This window comes from Lytechinus variegatus, chromosome 3, assembly GCF_018143015.1.
Source record: "Lytechinus variegatus isolate NC3 chromosome 3, Lvar_3.0, whole genome shotgun sequence".
NCBI classification, from domain to species: domain Eukaryota; kingdom Metazoa; phylum Echinodermata; class Echinoidea; order Temnopleuroida; family Toxopneustidae; genus Lytechinus; species Lytechinus variegatus.
The window spans coordinates 18,628,107-18,648,020 of NC_054742.1; the positions used below are offsets into that span (position 1 = coordinate 18,628,107).

A 19,914-nucleotide genomic window follows, 5' to 3' on the forward strand; every position below is an offset into this window, starting at 1 on the left:
CATAAAACAAATTACAAATTGAATTATTGTATGGATTCGACAAGTGAATAAAACATAATTGCACATTATGCAAAGAGCAATTATTCGACTGCGAGTGCCCAGCTCTCTGCTGCTTGAATTGTGTATATTTATGTCGAAAGCTATTTTCGACACCCTTGTCAAGGGTCAATTACAAAGCCATTGTTCGGTCATGCATGAACAAATATTTGTATTTTGGGATCATCATCCTGTGAAAAGGGCATTCAGTCAACATTCATAGGCTTAGAAACAACTTTTGAGAGCTTTTACTTTTTACGCGCTGCATTGCATGACAAATTTTAATGCGAACAGTTCAAAATCCACAAGGTTGCTAATTGACATGAATGAACTGTAAATTATATTTAGAGCTTTAGTTTTTCCATCACATTTTATTTTTCTAGAATTTACTCCCTTATTCCTATCTAAGAACGCCAAGTGATTTGGAGGCCTCCGTGAATAACCATTTTTTTTTTTTTTTTAATATTATTAGTCGGTTTTAAATGCAATAGTTTTGCCACATGAAGATTTGAGCTCGTCGCCAGTTGCTAGCTTTCTGATGTTCGGCTCAAAAAATCTCCAGTATTCATTTGGACAAGTCGACTCGGTAAGATTTGTTGCTCCAATCGCAGCGTAAAATTTCCTGGTATTGAGATCGTTGGTATCCACTGCAAAACTGAGCCTGCTGCTTCTCTGTTTCACGCAATCCTATTATTAATGATTAACATACATGCATAACTGGCCTCATTTAAATATGAAGTCACCACTTATCACTCTAAGATTCGTTGAAGTTAATATACAATAAATTGCTTTAAATCGGCTTATATAACGATGCCTAAGAATTTAGCCACTTTTTGCTGACAGCTGCGTAGCCAGAAAAAAAACAAATCATTCTTTTAACAATGCATTTTTACAATATCAAAATTACATCTTCTAACACTGTTATGAGTCTGACTTGCCTCCATTTCATCGGCTCTTGGTAGTATATTGTTCATATAAAATAATAGATTATCATTTTTTCACCGTCAGTATTTTAGATCTTATAAATGCGTGAATGCATTCATCAGATTAGATAAGTGCGTGATTATGATTAAGTTACAAGGCCCCCCCCAAAAAAAACAATAGTAATAATAATAAGTCTGTCATCCAAAGTACCCCTTCAAATATAGGTTTGTCAAGGTTAGAAATTCATATATCGTTTCAATCATGATTTTATATAAGATCATTTGTTTTCTAGTCGAAATTGGATTATCTAATTTGAGTATATTATTTTGAGCTTACCTGCGCTACTGCTTTCATTAGTGCCACTCCTAAATGATTACCTGCAAGAATTTAATCATCAAAGTAAAAACACAGCACAATTATTCATACTATACAGTTCTTACTTAGCTATAGTCTACTAGATCATGAAGTATCATGAAGTATGAAATTGGCTATAATAATACAACATTGCGGCTTTAGTGCACCAGCCGTTATTCCGCAAAGAATAAATGAAAAAAATAAATCCTGCTATTTCATATTATTAACCCAATTTATTATCTCACCTTCGTTGCGTGTAACACAATATATTTTTATTTGCAGAAGCCTATATTTCATCATTCCCCTCCCCTTTAATACAGAGCTCAACCTCGTTTATTTTTTTGTTTATTCCTTAAATGTTCATCTTCCATTTTAAGACACAATTTAGGTCTACATAAAATATAAACATTTCCTTTATTCTTTTTCATCTAGTCTCGACCGAAACGGTTAGTCATTGTCTTGAGTAACACCTTCCATTATAGTTGGATGACGTCATTTCCCCAGTAATTTGTTTATTACGCATATCATTTTTTCCATTCATTGTGTAGCGGTAAATTTCGCTGAATGCATACGAGATAACAGGTGCCGAGGAGAGTTTAATTGCGAAACGAATGGATCTGTTTCCAAGCTCATATCTAATTCAAGTAACAGCCAAAGGGGGGGGGGGGGGAGTGTTACTAATTTTCTTAAGTGTGTGTGTGCAAGGAAAATAAAAGAAGTGATACAAAAAGTGTGAAAGATCAGGAACATATCCATATGATTAGACACAACAAAAATATAGGAAACATAGTTCTTCCTTGAAAATAGGGAAAATATATATATTTTAGGTAATATTTTTAAAATGATTAGAAAATAGCAAAAAATACATTTTTAGATGATTGATATACGTAAAAATATTTAAAAAATAGTAAATAGATGTGCAACTGGAGAATCTATTTTTTCAAACACACAAAAAATGTATTTTTTTCTACTTTTTCTTTGTTCCAAATTGAATAACCAAAAATATATTTTTTTCCTATTCTTGTTCTATTTTCTTTCTATTTTCAAAGTATTTTTTTCTAATTCCAGAAGAGAAAAATAGCTGAAAAATATATTTTTCACCTATTTTTATTGTAATTTCTTTGTAGTTTTAGAATATTTTTTCACTATTTTCTGTGAGGGGAAAAAATGGTATAAAAATATATTTTTTATATATTTTCCACACAGCCTCTATTTTTTTCTTTGTTCCAAATTGAATAACAAAAAATATATTTTTTTCCTATTTTTCTCCTATTTTCTTCCTATTTTCAATGTATTTTTTTCTAATTTCAGAAGAGAAAAATAGCTGTAAAATATATTTCTTTCCTATTTTATTGTAATTTTTATGTATTTTTAGAATATTTTTCCACTATTTTCTGTTAGGAAAAAATAGTATAAAAATGTATTTTTTCTTATATTTTTTGTCAATTTTTTTTGTCTATTTTTTTACTATTTTATTTCGACTAGGGCTGATTATGAATTAGGATTTCAAGTGATGGGAATGGGTGTAATACAAACAAGAATAAAAATTATATATATAGAGAGAGAGGGAGAGAGAGAGAGAGGTGAGATCAATAGAGCTGGGCAAAGTCTCCGGGTTCTTCAATATAAGTGACAGAACACTAAATAAACCTAACTCAATCAACTGTATTCAATCATCATACCTCGATGCTCCGCGTCTACGAAAAGCCCAGTAAGATATGACGTACGCCCAGACAACGGGCAGAACATGTCGCTCAAACCTGCGAAACCGACTGCCTTTTCCTTTTCAGTTGTTTTAGGTCCGTTTTCAGGAGGTGAATAAATTGCCAGGTAGAACCTATACCGTGGTAAAGGTCCAAATCCGTCTTCTCTTAGCACTGTCAAAAATATTGAAGAGAGAACTGTGAAAAATAATGACTACCCCCATATGCCAATATTATACTTAAAAAACACAAGAACTTTTCGTTCTATATAGGCAAGATACTAAGTAAACTTTAAAAATCCGAATGTTAAATCACAACCTTTTCCAAATGTTACATCCAACCTTGTATAAAGCTGAATCCAACATTTCAAGTGTTGGATAGAACCATCTAAAGTGGTAAATGCAAAATTTAGAAAATGTTGTCACTCCTCCAAACTTTCAAATGTTTAGTCGATATTTCTTAGAGTGTATGATGAATCAAAGTAAGATAAGGAGTCTTAATCAATTTTGATGTCCTGGTGGAGATTTTTACAGTTGTTTTCAAATTAACACAACATCTTCAATTGGTTATTTTTGCGGCGCAAGGCCGCACTTATATTTTTATTTTGCCTATTATCATGATTATTTAGTATTTCCAATTATTCATTATGTTCAGTGATAGTGGGTTCAGGGCCAGGGGGCCAAAGCGGTCACAACTTCCCTATTGGCGGCGAAAAAAGAGGTGCATGGGGGAGAAGAAGAGGAGGAGGAGGGGATAAAGAAATTCTTTAAAGGAATAGTAGAAAAAAATAAGGGAAGAATCGATAAAATTCACATTGTCGTCCATGAGGATTACCTACCGCTTGAAACATTCCACCAATTCAACTGGCGGTTTTTTTTTCGTTTGATACACGCACCTTGTTCTTGATTACAAAAATAAGTAATTATCATGTCCCGTTTTAAGAACTTCACACCCAAAAGTTGAGATGGTTTGTCTCGCCAAGTCGTCAAGTCGATGGCACTTTTAATGCTCCGTATTAAAATATATGAAGTTCAAGTCTATGTTATGATGAGGAAATGAAAGCAAATTAAGTACACAATAAATTGCTCTGAAAGTCTAATCTATCAATGAACATACACACGGATTATGTACACCCGGGGGTTACAACTGTATGATGATGATGATGATGATAATGATGATGATGATGATGATGATGGTGGTGAATTGATGATGATGGTGGTGGTGATGATGATGATGATGATGGTGATGATGATGATTTTAATAAGTATATTGTTATTATTTTTCATGATAAAATTAAGTGATAATATATTTAGTATTATTCATGGTGAAAATGTGGCCTACTTTCTTCTGTGGTGACTGGGCCCCCGAAAACTGAATCGCCGGTGTGTACACGGAGTTTCATAGCAAGCTCGAAGAGAGCGTCACAGTCCTCTATTCTGCCTTTCCTTATCGTGTATGAAGCCATGATGGCTGAAATCGCAGATAGCTACACAAGACTTTATTCCGGGATCGAGGGCTTTGACCTGAGCAAGTTGAGTTAGAGGGGAATGAAAGTTTTGGAACGTGCATGTGGACTACTAGTGTGGAAATATAAAATATCAAAGAATAAGAAAAAACTAAATTTGAGAAAAATCAGACAAAATGAGAATGCATGTTATGAGCATTTCAATATTGCAATCACTAATGCTATGGAGATCCTCCCAGTGGCAATGAGACAAAGATGTGTGATGTCACATGTGAACAACTTTCTATGGTGGACCATAGAGCTGTTATGTGTGGACTGTAAAACACCCAAAAATGTATCTTTTTATGGAAGCTTAAAAGTGCCACCGAGATGTTGAGATAATTATCTTGGGAAGTCGATATCTTGATAGTGAAAGATCAGATGACGAGATCCCAGATCTCATCATGTCAACATCTTTTAGAAGAGATGATGAGATGACTTCCGGATCTCATCATGTCAATATCTTTTAGAAGAGATGATGAGATGACAAGATCCTGGATCTCATCATGTCAACATCTTTTGGAAGAGATGATGAGATGACAAGATGCCGGATCTCATCATGTTGACATCTTTTAGAAGAGATGATGAGATGACAAGATCCCGGATCTCATCATGTAGATATCTTTTAGAAGAGATGAAGAGATGATGAGATGACAAGATCCCGGATCTCGTCATGTCGTCATCTTTTAGAAGAGATGATGAGATGACAAGATCCCGGATCTCATCATGTCAACATCTTGTAGAATAGATGATGAGATGACAAGATCCCGGATCTCATCATGTCAACATCTTTTTGTAGAAGAGATGATCAGATGACAAGGTTCCGGATCTCATTATGTCGACATCTTTTAGAAAAGATGATCAGATGACAAGATCCCGGATCTCGTCATGTCGACATCTTTTAGAAGAAATGGTCAGATTACAAGATCTTCGATCCATGATCATGTCATCTAATAATCTCTTCTTAAAGATGTAGACATGACGAGTTACGAGATCATGACATCTGATCATCTCTTCTACAAGATGTCAACATGATGAGATCCGAGATCTTGTCATCTCATCATCTCTTCTAAAAGATATTGACATGATGAGTTCCGGGATCTTGTCATCTCATTATCTCTTCTACAAGATGTCAACATGATGAGATCCGGGATCTTGTCATCTCATCATCTCTTCTTAAAGATGTTGACATGATGAGATCCAGGATCTTGTAATCTCATCATCTCTTCTTAAAGATGTTGACATGATGAGATCTGGGATCTCTTCATCTTATCTTTTGCTATCAAGATGTCGACTTCCCGAGATAATTATCTCAACATCTTGGTGGCACTTTTAAGCTTCCATATCTTTTCGCACTTTTTATGTTGATGCAAACTCTTTATCCATTATGTATTCTTTGACAATGTGTATTACATGCCCTCCTAAAGAAAGACTACATGATCTACTGATGTGATAAAGAGGCAGTTTCAGTGAACTATAAAGTACTGCATGTGGGAGAGTTGTTCACAAGTAACAAGACACATCTGTGTCGCCAATTAATGGGAGGCTCTTCATGGCGATAGCAATATTCGAATGCACATAATTTTCTTATTTTTTGTTCGATTTGTTTTCCAAACTTTTGTTGATCTGTTTTAATTCACCTTTTTTCTGTTTTCACACAAGCTATCTAATTGCTCCAAAGGTTTTATTTTCCTCAAAACGAAAGAGGCCAACTAAATTATGTACAAATACGAAAATGAGTGAAATCTGAGTGAAATAAACTCAGCGGTAACGCAGATCAAAACTTTATGCTTCATTTGCCCCCCCCCCAAAAAAAAAATGTACTAGTAACTCGATCATGCCTACCTTTTTAATTCTTGCTGATTATTAAAACGTGTAGCACTTGTTCGTTCAGTCCAACGATGTATTTCGATCTATTTCCTCGCTGAATCATGTGAATTGTAGGCAATGAACTTGAGTACTATGATGTTAGATCAAACAGTCAATTATTATATACAGCCATGCAGAAAACACTGAGACTGTACAATATTAATACACATTGTAGAAATGCAAACACTAAAAAGATAATAATAGGACTCGATACGTACGTGCATCTGTGTAGGGTACTGCATGTCAATTGTCATAGTATACATCTCTATGTGCATGTCACGCATACCAGTACTATTATTCAGTACAATCGCTCTCGCCAGGGGGGGGGGGGGGGCAATTACTGTACACAATGCGTGACCCCCAAAAAAAACCTTTAAAGGGATGTTTTTTCACTCAGTAATTTGGACGCGGGCCGCGCGTGCATCCTCTAAGGGTATAAAAAACACCCATTTTCAAAAAAAAAAGTGGTCAATCGCGGGGCCGTATTTAGGTTTTTTTTTCACTGAGCTTTTTTAGGGGTCATATTCTAGCAACTACTCCTTTTTTTGCGAAAAAATTAATGTGTAATTGAAGCGCGCAAAGAACTGGGTAAGGTGGTTATGTTGCACACAGAGAAAAAGTGACACGCCCCCCCCCCCTCCTTCCATGCGTACAGAATATGAGGGAGGGGCTTCAGGGGGCGCGGTCAGTTATTTCACAACCAAGAGAAAAAGTGATAAAGGGAGAGGGAAGACAGTGAGTAATTTGATATTCATGTAAAAAATCTATCCCCCAAAATGTTTGAAACCATTAAACAATAGACCTTGAATTGTCCCGATGCATTAAAACTTGTTTTTTTTTATCTTTGTTTAAGGAAGGGTCGATTTTTTTCTTTATCTGTATCTTTCCAAGGGAAGCCGGTTTGAGCACGGGGATGTGCACATCCTAGAGAGGTGGAACTATGCAGAGGCCGCGGAAGCGGGCGGGGCGGAGGGGGGCGGGCTTCGGCCCAAAGCTTCCGCCCCACACTTTTTTTTCCAAAACCGTGTACAATAACGTTATAATTATTATTGTGAAATTTTCTACGTTCAGCCCATATAGGCGGACCCAGGAGTCCCGAGCCCCCCCCCCCCCTCTTTTGGCGGAGCCAAACAAATAAAAGAAAAAAAGGTAAAAGAAGAATAAAGAAGGAAACGGGATAAGAGGAAAGGAAAACGACTCAATAAAAAAGGTGAGGATAAGAATACAAAAAAAAGTATCTTTCATATTACAAAATAAAAATTTTGCTCACGCTTCGCTCTCGCATTGCATGTTCGATATCTGGGGTACATATCTTACTCAATAGGCAGATATGGAGCTTAAAATGTCAAGTTTTGAAATCAATATATAAAATATATTTCAGCACGGACATCGAGCTTTTATCAGTTTGTTTGATTTACAAATTGATTTTCTTTTTAATGCACAGCTGTAAATTGTCCGTTTTGTGGTCTGAGTATCAACATTTTCATTGCATTTGATTAGTGATTTAGGTAACCCATGCATCATAATTATTCACAATTACAAAAGTGCTTAGAATATTTAGTTTTCAAGCCTTGATATCAACAAATTTCGAACTCTCATTTGGGTTATTAGATTAATGAATAAAATTTTCATGAATCCCTAATTATTCATTTGTCCCTTTTTCTGAATGGAATGTAGGAAGATACCCAATTACCCATCTTTCTGGTTTACAAACATGAATAGAGTGTTCCGTTTTAGGTCTAAGGATATAAATTAAATATTTCCACTCGCGCTTCGCGCTCGAATTGTTTATCATACACCTATCCTGTTCATGATTACAAAAAATGCTTAGAATTTCATTATTATTTTTTTTTAGTTTGGACGGTCTTTTAGCTCAGCCCCCAAACCACTTTTTGGGGCAAGAATTTTAAATAGGCCTATCTATCTATCTGGTTCGAGAGCGGGGACCATGGGGTTAGGAGGGGGGCTCGGTGTAAAAATGGCAGAGGTAAAATGGCAGAGGTAAAATGGCAGAGGTGAAAATGGCAGAGGTAAAAATGGCAAAGGTAAAAATGGCAGAGGTAAAAATGGCAAAGGTAAAAGTGGCAAAGGTAAAAATGGCAAAGGTAAAAATAACAGAGGTAAAAATTCCTCTGCCATTTTGCCTTTGCCATTTTTACCCGGCACCGGGAGGGGTTCCGTGTGTGTGTTTTTTTTTTTGGGGGGGGTTGCTTCTGTATTATTGTTGTTTTTTGCTTCTTTTTTTCAAACTCCTATTTTTTTATATTCTATATAGGTACACATTATGTATGTACATGTATAAGTATATGTTGGCATGTACGTGTGTATATTGATACAAAAACAACAACCGGGTCGGGAGGGGTCATAGGGTCCAGGGTCAAAATTATGAGATTATATGAAATATTGAGTAACAAGGCCGATGGATTTTATGGCTTCAGTTTACTAGGTTTTATTAATGATTTATTTTTGCGTATTCGGAAAATCTCTTTTTTTATGTTGTTGGGTATATTTTACATTAGAAAAAGAGTACGTTGTGTGGGTGTTATTATAGCATTCAAGGGGGAAAAATAAACAAATATATTTGTAAAGAGATGATATTCCGTTTGATGTATCATTGTACATGAATTGAAGTTGGGGAGTTGTTCACAAATAAAAATTTCTTAGTTCGAAAATCTATCTATCTATCTGTCTGTCTGTCTTTCTGTCTATCTCAACCTAGGCCCTTAGGCCCTATCTATTTACCGTACGGTACCGTATCTGTTTATTTAATACGGTATTGGTTATTTCCTGAGCCGCGCGAGCAAGTCGACTACTAAAGAAGGGGGGGGGGGGGCGGGGCGCGCGTTTCCGTTTTACACCCTGGCGAAGGCATTTTCCGGAAAAGTAGCCAAAAAGCGACTAGTGAAGAGTCTACGTCTACGTTTGTAATATCAGCTGGGCGCGCGATCCAAAGTCCGCACCATAGAGATATATATATACATCTCTATGGTCCGCACCGAAGTTATCCGCAGAACATACCGTACTTGCAGATGCAGCTGAGCTTATATACTTTCCAGGTTCAATACGAATGTTTGCCTTGATCATTTGCCTTGCCGATTTGCTGATGTCTGTCTTTCTCTCTATCTGTCTATATATCTATCTTTCAAATTCTATCTCTATCTATCTATGTAACTGCAGTATCTATCTATCTAATAATCTTCTCTGTCTCTCTCATTCTTTATCTAACATCTATCTATCTCAAATTCTCTATCTCTCTCTATCTATCCATCCATCTGTCTGTCTTTCTCAATTTCTCTCTCTCTACCTACCTATGTAACTACAGTATGTATCTGTTAATTTGTCGCTCTTCTCTCTCATTCTTGATCTATCTGACACTCTATCTCTCAAATTCTATCTCTATCTATCTATGTACTGCAGTATCTATATATCTAATAATCTTCTCTGTCCGCTCTCATTCTTTATTTAACATCTATCTATCTCAAATTCTCTATCTCTCTATCCATCTATCTATCCATCTGTCTGTCTTTCTCTATTTCTCTCTATCTATTTATCTATTTTTTAACTAGAGTATCTATCTATCTGTTAATAATCTTCTCTGTCTCTCTCATTCTTTAATTATCTATTTAATATCTCTCTCTATCTATCTATCTATCCATCTGTCTGTCTTTCTCTTATTCTCTCTATCTATTTATCTATCTATTTTTTCACTTATCTATCTGTTAATTTGTTAATATTCTTTGTCTCTCTCCCTCTTTATCTATCTAACATCTATCTATCTCTCCTCTATCTATCCATCTGTCTGTCTTTCTCTATTTCTCTCTATCTATCTATATATATATCTATCTATCTGTTAATTTGTCTATCTTCTCTGTCTATCTCATTCTTTATCTATCTAACATCTATCTGTCTCTCAATTTCTCTATCTTTCTCCTTCTCTAGCATCTGTCTGTCTTTTTTTCTCTCTTTATCTTTGTCCGTCCATATTTCTATCTACAACATCTCTCTCTCTCTTTCTATCTATCTATCTATCTATCCTCTCTCTCTTTCTCTCTCTCCCCCTCTCCCTCTATATATCGACCTCTCTGTCTCTCCCCCCTCTCTCTTTATCTATCCATCCATCTCTCCCTCTTTCTCTCTCCCCCTCCATCCACCTCTCTCTCTATTTCTATCAACCAGCGACGTGTGTAGACTCTTCACTAGTCGCTTTTTGGCTACTTTTCCGGAAAATGCCTTCGCCAGGGTGTAAAACGGAAAGGCGCTACCGGTATATATAATCTGGCCGTCCTTGCCGTACCGGTAGGCCTACACCTCCAACTCGACGGTCTAATTCGTAAGAATTTTTGAAGTTTCTAAATTGTGTTTTTGTTTTATTGATAATGTCAATTTGATTTTTAGACTAGTTTTGGCTCACACTACAGGCTTACCTACCTACTTATTACGGTAGGCCTAGGCCTAATGGATTTCAAGCAGTGCAACTGCAAGTACAGTACTTGCTGTCCCACATATGGCTATCCATGTTGGTGATTTTCATCCCGGCTGTGCCACTCATGGTTTCAAATCGTCTCGTGTGTGAAGGATTCATATGCACCTGGTGCACGCGAATCTTTCACACCATTTTTACTAAAATAACTATGACTTTACATCATAGCTATGATTTCTACTTTTTCTATAACACTTACCGAACCATATGGATCGTTTGTTGAATTCTCTTTGCTGTTTTTTTAATAAAATAAGAGCATTTTTCGTGATCTTCACGTAGATGCCTCTTGATCAGCGTTGATATCAACTTTTGCCTAAAGAGGGCGCGCGATATTATTCACCAAGCCGGTAGGCACTTAAGAACCAAGTTTGAAAGGATACTCGTAAAATTATGTCACTCTCGCCAATGAATATTCATTAGATCGTGGTCGTGCGTGTTCAATACACACTGAGTGCATGCATGCAGAGAGTTTGTATTGAACACGCACTACCACGATCTAATGAATATTCATTGCGAGAGTGACATAATTTTACGAGTGTCCTTTCAAACTTGGTTCTTAAGTGCCTACCGTACCTTTGTTTACGGTGTTGCAAGCTAGCTGCATTCTAGGCGATCAGCATATTTTCTTGCTCGTTCAATCCACTTTGATCATCCATTATTTGAAAATTGAAAATTAATTGAAGATTGAAAATCCATTATTTCTTATCACCTTTTATATGTCTGTAGGCATGTATGTTACATAGCCCAGACCTCAGTAAAGGCCCTTTCTGCATTGTTTAGATTACCAGAATACAACCTATCCCTTTCAAACTACTAATATTATTCAAAGTGCTTTCACTACTATAAGTACTACATGTAGATGATTAGAACATTGATAAGGGGGGGGGGGGGGTAAGTGTGCCCTTTGGAAAAATATTTCAATCTTGTGTGAAACCTATGGACCTAAATATCTATACTCCAATTAATCTTTTTTTCAACAGATGTGTAGTTTAAGCAGCATTCAATATGTATTGACACATATATTTAAATTCATTCAAGTTTTTAAATCTGTAATTGCAATGAAGAAACTGCTTTTTATGAATCTGGCCTTCATAATTCTTCTTGATCTGCCCTGGTGATACTCAAACAGCTTGTGAAACCTGCATAGTAAACAAAAAGAGAAAGGAACCAAATGAGCTGCTGATATAAATTATTCTTACTCATCTAGTCCAGTTTATTTAGAAGTTTTAAACTTTTTATGAGCCCCTACTCTTCCATGCAATATTATGTAGTAACTTATGTTGCCAGATAAAAATCATAGATCACTATTATAGATCATTATTCATATAACTTTTTTTTTATTAAGTGTGAAAACCCATTCAAATTCAGAGTAACTGAGTTTTAAAGTGATTTTATGTATGATTAATATAGCTAAGAGACATGGACAATAAGTACGGTATGCATTGATGATAATGGAAATACTGGTGAATTTGAATCCAAAAGAATATTATCTCATCATGGAGCTTTACTTTATGGGATAACATGATTCAGAAAAAATATTTTTTTTATATTTTTATGAAAACAAGCATACCTGGCAAGCTTTTAGATTAGATATCCTGTTACTCATCAGATTGTACCTCTTGGTGATGTGCAAATGGTATTTGACTTTGTACTTCTGACTAGGCTGGGACTGCTAAGAACTGGATCCCATTGGATCTGCAATTCAATATACATACAATACTTTACAGTTAAAAATTTCAAAAGTGATAAACAAAATTCCTCTCTTAAAACAATTTTTTTCAGAGTTTCCAGCTTCCACAATTCCCAACTAGAAAAAAGCAGGTCTTGACCAAAAACTAAATGGTTCAAGCATACGTGGCCTACTATAGTGAGGTCTTTTGTCAATCTTCAATATATATATACACGAAGCCAGCTTTGACAGATGTAGGATAATTATCATTTGTGTGATAATATGGCTCTCGCTCATTCATCAGTGCGATACAATCATTAAATTTTTGCACTAGTCTATAAACATGTCTGATTTGAATCTCTACGTTAAGTGAGTTCCTCTTTAAGTTTGATTTTTATTTTAAAATAGGGTTAGCTTACTTGCTGGCAGGTTTAAATGACCCTTTGCCTTTCACCACACATAACACAAAGTGAGGACAATAAAGATAAATCAATTGGATCAGCTGCTCTCTTTGCTTAGCCTTATACTTAAACAATTCAAAATAGGGCACTATAAATTTTCTCAACCCTTCCAAAAAACAATTGAGCAGTTTGAACCCTGACAAAGAAATGTTCCCCCCCCCCCGAAAAAAAATCATTAAACTCCGTTGCTAGACTAATTATATTTAAGTCCAATGGTCCAGCCAGGAATTAAAATAAAGTCAACTTAAATCTTTGTAGAAAAAAAGTGAAACCAGACAGGTCTAGAATTTTATTTTTAAAAATCTATATCTAAGTTAGACCTATCCTAGGGCCTTACTTTTATTTAAAAAAAGAAAAACGTTAACATCTGTCTCAAATCATTCCATGAGCCTGGCAATATCTACCAATATCATTCCAAACAGATTCAGTTCTATTAGATTTAATTTCATTTCATTTTAAATGCAGATAATTATATTGAAATAGCGGTGTCGAAAAATCAGTACTAGGCCCATGGCCTATAACTTCAAATTTCAACTCAAGCTTGTTTGACAATTAATTTCCAACACCTAATGACCTAGCCTACATCGGCAATTTCGCAGCCAGCTGACACCGGCGATATCAAAGTCCGCATCCCGCTCTGGCTATATACGGTATTTGGCTTAATTTTGATTCAGCTTTGCCGTAAACAAGTCCACATCTACCCCTGATATTTGACAAGAAGAACTGAAATACAGATTTGATAAGGGCGGACATGAAGCATCCCAATTAACCAACTTAGTTCTACGAAAAACTATGTTATTTTCTGAGAAAATATGTCAGTCAGATTTCAGACTTATTTAGGATCAGACAGGAAAAAGAAATGGAAATATGGAAATTGTGGTTTGCGTTGTAAACTGCACATAAAGCCATGCATGCGACGCCGAACCCCAGCAAACACATTACAATTTCAACTAAGATCAAAGTAAGGAATTGAACTTAACTTACTTTTATTCCTATGGAATGTCATTAGATTGATATTAATGTTTCCTCCAAGATTTTCTGCTCCTTTGAAGTTCATTCAGAAATCATGATTTCAAACATCAATTCTAAAAACAGATAATTAGACTTGCTATTGTATTTCAAAAAGTTGAATTTCGCAGAATCAAAAAGAACGACACTTCGCACAGATATCGTAGGGAATTGTGGGACGGAAAAAATGTTTAATGCATGAGGACATGAATAAAACAGCGTTTTATCCAATCATACAAGTGCATTGTGCGTATTTTGACGTCATTACTCATGAATTAAACATTGACCTTCCAAAATCAACCTTCAAATTGGACAAATGGCAGCCATGTTTGTTATGTACAAAACCTATGGAAAATCAAAAACGCGCGAAAAGAGTTGCCTCTCTAGCTCCCTTCGGGAGCTTACGTATACGTAAGATCGTATCTCTGTGAATAAGTATATACATGAGATGCAACCTGTTGATTTTTGGTACAATTTCCTATTACGCGCTGACGACGTGAATTGAGAATGTTCGATACGAAAAATTGCTTTTCGATTGTTGTTTGCGTACTTTCCACCGCAGTATAAAGGACGGATCGAACGGAGTATCCTGGTTGAGACTTGGAGGTAAGCGATAAAAACAGTTTTATAAATAATTTCCAATTCATTTTTAAAACAGTTTTAAACCATTAAAAAAGAAATCATTAGTGGAGAAATACTGAAACGTTTGGCGTTTTTCATTCCCTCACATTCGTGTGATGAAAGAAAACGTCAAAGTCCACTATGAAACCACATGCATTGTGCGAGGTTAGTATTACTAACCTCGCATGTAGTGTGAGTGCGGCTGTGCTGGACCCACAAGCACAAGGTTATGAACCTTGCTCTTTGTTGAAAATGTGTGGTAAATTAAGGTTGACGGCACTATATCGTGATCCAAGTCCCCGGTGACTCGGATCCACTGACAATTTTTCACAACGTAAAACATGTCCTACCTGTTTCTACCAACCCACTCACACAACATGCGAGGTTAGTAATACTAACCTTGCTGTCCCACATATGGCTATCCATGTTGGTGATTTTCATCCCGGCTGTGCTGGACCCACAAGCACAAGGTTATGAACCTTGCTCTTGAAAAAGTGTTAATACTCAATGTGTGGTAAATTAAGGTTGACGGCACTATATTGTGATCCAAGTCCCCGGTGACTCAGATCCACGGACAATTTTTCACAACGTAAAACATGTCCTACCTGTTTCTACCAACCCACTCACACAACATGCGAGGTTAGTAATACTAACCTCGCACAACGCATGTGATTTCATAGTGGACTTTGACGTTTTCATTCATCACACGAATGTGAGGGAATAAAACACGCCAAACCTTTCAATATTTCTGCACTATGACTTGTAATTGTACATTCCTATTTTAACTTCATTTTAAAAAGGAATTATTTGTAAATTATAAAACTGTTTTCATCGCTTACCTCCAAATATCAACCGTTCAATCCGTCATTAGTTATCCTTAATACTGCGGTGGAAATTACGCAAACAATCGGAATTCAATTTTGCCTATCGAACATTCTCGATTCAAGTCGTCGGCGCATAATATTAATAGGAAATTGTACCAGTGGCAATTAACCCTTTGATATTCATGTATCCCTCATTTCCCTCCTCTTCAAAACCACTCTGCTACTTTTAGACAGTTTAATAGACATGATTAATGAGTATTTTCGATAATAAGAATCATTAAAATCAATGAAAATCACATTAAAAATACTAATTAACTGTCTAAATACTCCTCGTGATCAGAGTCCCCTTCCCGTGTTGAGTTCGTCCTATTTCCCATAGGAGGGGACTTGGATAACGACTAATAGTACTCCTTGTTATCCAAGTCCCCTCCAATCGAAAATTAGACGAACTCAACACGGGAAGGGGACTCGGATCACGAGGAGTATTTAGACAGTTAAATAGTGTTTTTAGTGTTATTAATTTTGTCTTATTTAGTGTTTTGATCATTGTTTCGTCAACTTGGAAGAATATACCGCCACAGGAGTGAAAAGAAAAAGACTATTTTTGTCCTTTGAAAAAGTGTCCGAGTCAGTTGTTATAGTGTCAATGGGAAAACGTGTGGTGGAAGGAAGTCCCCACTCAGTGAGAAGCTTCGTACTGTTTCGCATCGCGAACAATAGATATCTTTTGAAAATCTTCCAACCCTGGATTCTATTGAAAGATTGCTGATATTTGAGGTGTGTCTCAAGTTTGTCCCCAGTGACTTGGATGACGATAAGGCCAGGTTGACAGTGCTCGGCTTATTTTCTCTTGTTCTTGAGGGATAAATCATGCTTGATTTATTTACACAGACAGTGTCACTACTAAAGTATGGACTTGGCTCGTAACTAGTCTCACTCGTCATGCTCGTCACTACTGGAAGTGCATGTAGAACTTAGTCTTGAGGACGCAATGATGATGACTTTATAAATCCTGATATAACGTATGGGCACTAGTATTCAACCTGGCATAATTAATCAAAGATTTTGAAATATTCCCGAAAATATTTAGAAATAGGGAATTTATCTTAATTTCATACTTTTGTTATTTCCAGGGTAATCTGTTGTCGGTATTTTCTTTATCAATCTGTCGACTGTATGCGCGGGGGATCGAATTATGCGGCGATGGCCTTTTGCACTGAATGGCACTAGCATTCAACCTAGTGAGGATAGATAGCAAATCTCAAAAGGGTTTAGATTGGTAAATTAGATCTAGATCTATGTAAGTCTCTGGCTTAGATTAATTCCCTGTTTGGTCTCATCTCAAATGGTATAGTCCATTGTCGGATGGGACAAGGGCAGATTGAGAAACACAGCCATCTTAAATCACTAGGTTGAATACTAGTGCCAAAAACCATCGCCGAATAATTTGATCGCCCGCGCACACTCGACTGGTTGAAGAAAAAAATAACAGAAAAAGAATAACCAGCATTTGCTCTTGGAAATAAGACGGGTCTGAAATTCAGGTAAATTCTATATGTTTGAGGAAACTCTCCAAACGGGTTGAATACTAGTGCCCTTACGATATACTTCTTCATCATTGACGTCTTGACACTCTTCCCATACATGCATAAGAGAATGGCCAAAACAAAGATGGATTTCCATAGGAAATCCATCTTTTACTGTTTTAGGGAAAAAATCACATACAGTTATGAATTTTATGGTTTTATTTTTAAAAATTGTTAGTTAAAAATGTAAAAAATTTAAGGTTTCTTACCTAACTGATGCCGCGTAGACCCCTCGATCCGCATGTAAACAACGAAAATACAATAGCGTTGACCCTTGAACCGCTTATACATGTATGACGTACATCCGATTAGCAATGCCATTTTGAGAAACAATTTATAGATAAAACTCATTATTTCACAAATACTAAAATTTATTACGTGATTAAGAATATTTGGTATGATATGAATAAATATCAATTTTTTCTTAATGAAATTTTAGAATCCAACATTTGGGCCTTCTTATCACACCAAAGACAACTTCTTAAATTTAAGGTGAAACTTTGCCTTCTAGAGTGACCTTTTCTTGGACTTGCCCTTATTTGAAATAAGGCTTGAATTCCATAGAATGAAGAGGTTTTACAGGCTAGCGTTCAAACTCACCAGACACTGGTTTGTTGACGATCAGCCATGCATTAAGTCTTTTGTTAACCGTGCGATAGCTTCTGTGGGAAACCGGTGAAAATGTGTTTATTTAATAAAATTATGGAAATACAAGCATTGTTTTGAGGAGACAACTTTTTACTTCTCAGACCGCAGGTCCCTATGCTAATGAGCAAAAAGGCCACATTCATCCAAATCATCTCGTGGCTAAATCCTCCTTGCAAAATATGTGATTCGTGAGATTTTCTTTCTTTAAGAATTATCCTTTTTTATCCTCAGGTTAAATGAAATATTATTGCACCATTAGATCTAGAGTAAATGTTACTCGACATATTGGAATTTTATTTTGTATACAATATTTTGTTAAATAAGTAAATTTCTGGCCTTAAAATGTTCCTCAAAACTGAATTTTCTTCCCTGTTTTCTTTTGCAATTGTGCAAAACTTTTTATTTTGAGCCTCAATTACATATATTTCACCATAAAGCTGAACTTCTGTACTTTCTCAGAATGCCACTCTTGATATGCGGCACCTTTTAACCAGGTCAAGATCACACTTTTCCCACCAAGGTACAAGACGAGATTTCTGAAATTTTGTACTTGCATGAAATCCAGAGTTCTGATTGGCTGGATAAGGTTCACAGAACAACATGCGCGGGGAATTTGAGGAGATTACCACATGGGAAGTGTGACCTTTCCATGAACCCAGGCACTGGAACTGTTAGAATTTGCCAATGTGTGGTCTCTTTGACCAATCAGAGTGCAGTATTCTTGTTTTCAAGCTGGTTTATGTACTAGGCCAATGAAAATGTGATCTTGACCCGATTAAACCAATTCTTGTTTTGAAACCTATACCATTTTAAAGTATACATATTCAGATTTATCATTATCTAAAAATCATTTGGGCTCAAACAAAAATAAAGTGTAAAAATAGCAGCTTTTGTGATGTAAAAATAATTATTTTGTAGCATATTTTAGATCAAAATTTTAACCTATATTACAAAATCTTTGAATAGATTTAAACACATGACCTGAAGGAATGATTCTCCTTTACAACGATACCAAAATCGTGAAATTCGATGCACAATTAGAGCAGCAATGACAGAATGAAAAGAGGTGTTTTGGTGCATATCAAGCTCATTAAATATGCAAAAAATCTCAAGTCATGAATATCACTTGGATGAAAGAAGCCACTTTCTTGGGACCTGCCATATGACTGTTCTTGACCATTTTTTTTAAGGCATCAAATAAAAGAGCAGATATTGCTCTTTTTAGGCTTGTGATTTTCTTTTTTGAAATTCAGATACCCCCTGCCAAATGACTTTTTTGGTATGCTTTCTTCAAATTGTTTTTGCTCACTCATGTGTAAATGATGAATAATCTAAGTAATTTTAGATGAAAGAGGAGATTCTAAGCTTTAGTCATTTGTCTATTTTATTTGTGATTAAGTTATAATAAATCATTGCTAAATCTTGATTTTGTTTTGGGGGATGCACTGTGCATTGCTCTTGTGCCAGCCATAACTTGTAACTCAATCATAAAGCTTGCTACATGTAGGAAGATTAAAGTGCAGCACATATAGGCTTAACATTTTAAAAACTATTTTGATTACGGGATACAGCTACATGTATACACATATTGCGTAATGAACCTCTGTTTATTTTTCATTCCATTTAACTCTTCCTCAACTGTTAAATTAATTATTAATTTTATTTCATGATTTAGAACACTGCAAAATAGCTTAGATTTATTGCAATTGTGTAGATGGTGAAATTACTTGCGTACAGCTGCTTAAACAAGGATAAGGATTCTGAAAAATTCCTGGATATGACGTACATTTTTGTCTCACCTGCATAGCAGAGTGAGACTATAGGCGCCGCTTTTCCGACGGTGGCCTCGGCGGCGGCGTTAACATCAAATCTTAACCTAAGGTTAAGTTTTTGAAATGACATCATAACTTAGAAAGTGTATGGTCCTAGTTCATGAAACTTGGCCATAAGGTTAATAAAGTATTACTGAACATCCTATCAGAGTTTCATGTCACATGACCAAGGTCAAGGGTCATTTAGGGTCAATGAACTTAGACCATGTTGGGGGAATCAACATCAAAATCTTTACCTGAGGTTAAGTTTTTGAAATGTCATTATAACTTAGAAAATATATGGACCTAGTTCATTAAACTTGGACATAAGGTTTATCAAGTATCACCAAACATCCTGCTTGAGTTTCACATTACATGACCAAGGTCAAAGGTCATGTAGGGTCAATGAACTTTGG

The 19,914-nt window shown here is 35.8% G+C and overlaps 2 protein-coding genes and 1 long non-coding RNA gene across 8 annotated transcripts in view; 1 reads left to right on the forward strand and 2 right to left on the reverse strand.

Annotated features, from left to right (window-relative positions):
• On the reverse strand, nucleotides 1-17,341 carry LOC121410394 (diamine acetyltransferase 1-like). Of its 5 annotated transcripts, none has more exons than XM_041602448.1 (6): nucleotides 17,249-17,341; nucleotides 6,367-6,481; nucleotides 4,359-4,540; nucleotides 2,997-3,215; nucleotides 1,297-1,337; nucleotides 1-723 (listed from the first exon to the last, which is right to left on the reverse strand). In XM_041602448.1, exons 3-6 carry the CDS (start codon nucleotides 4,480-4,482, stop codon nucleotides 505-507), a joined length of 603 nt encoding a protein of 200 aa, XP_041458382.1. In that variant the 5' UTR covers nucleotides 4,483-4,540; nucleotides 6,367-6,481; nucleotides 17,249-17,341; the 3' UTR covers nucleotides 1-504. The 5 variants fall into 5 exon arrangements, with proteins under 5 accessions (XP_041458382.1, XP_041458383.1, XP_041458381.1 ...); XM_041602449.1 differs by lacking the exon at nucleotides 17,249-17,341 and adding an exon at nucleotides 11,070-11,093; XM_041602447.1 differs by lacking the exon at nucleotides 17,249-17,341 and adding an exon at nucleotides 6,609-6,717.
• Nucleotides 10,614-19,914, forward strand: part of LOC121410393 (non-homologous end-joining factor 1-like) — a 25,673-nt gene continuing 16,372 nt past the window's right edge. Inside the window, exon 1 of one of the 2 annotated variants that reach the window (XM_041602445.1) lies at nucleotides 10,614-10,720. The gene's annotated coding sequence lies outside the window, so the exon portion shown is untranslated. Of the gene's footprint in view, nucleotides 10,721-17,620; nucleotides 17,649-19,914 lie in introns of those variants that run through there. The other variant, XM_041602446.1, reaches the window with a different exon arrangement.
• Nucleotides 11,834-14,023, reverse strand: LOC121410395. The gene is made up of 3 exons (XR_005969329.1): nucleotides 13,985-14,023; nucleotides 12,441-12,565; nucleotides 11,834-12,009 (listed from the first exon to the last, which is right to left on the reverse strand). It is a non-coding gene; the product is annotated as an uncharacterized LOC121410395 (long non-coding RNA).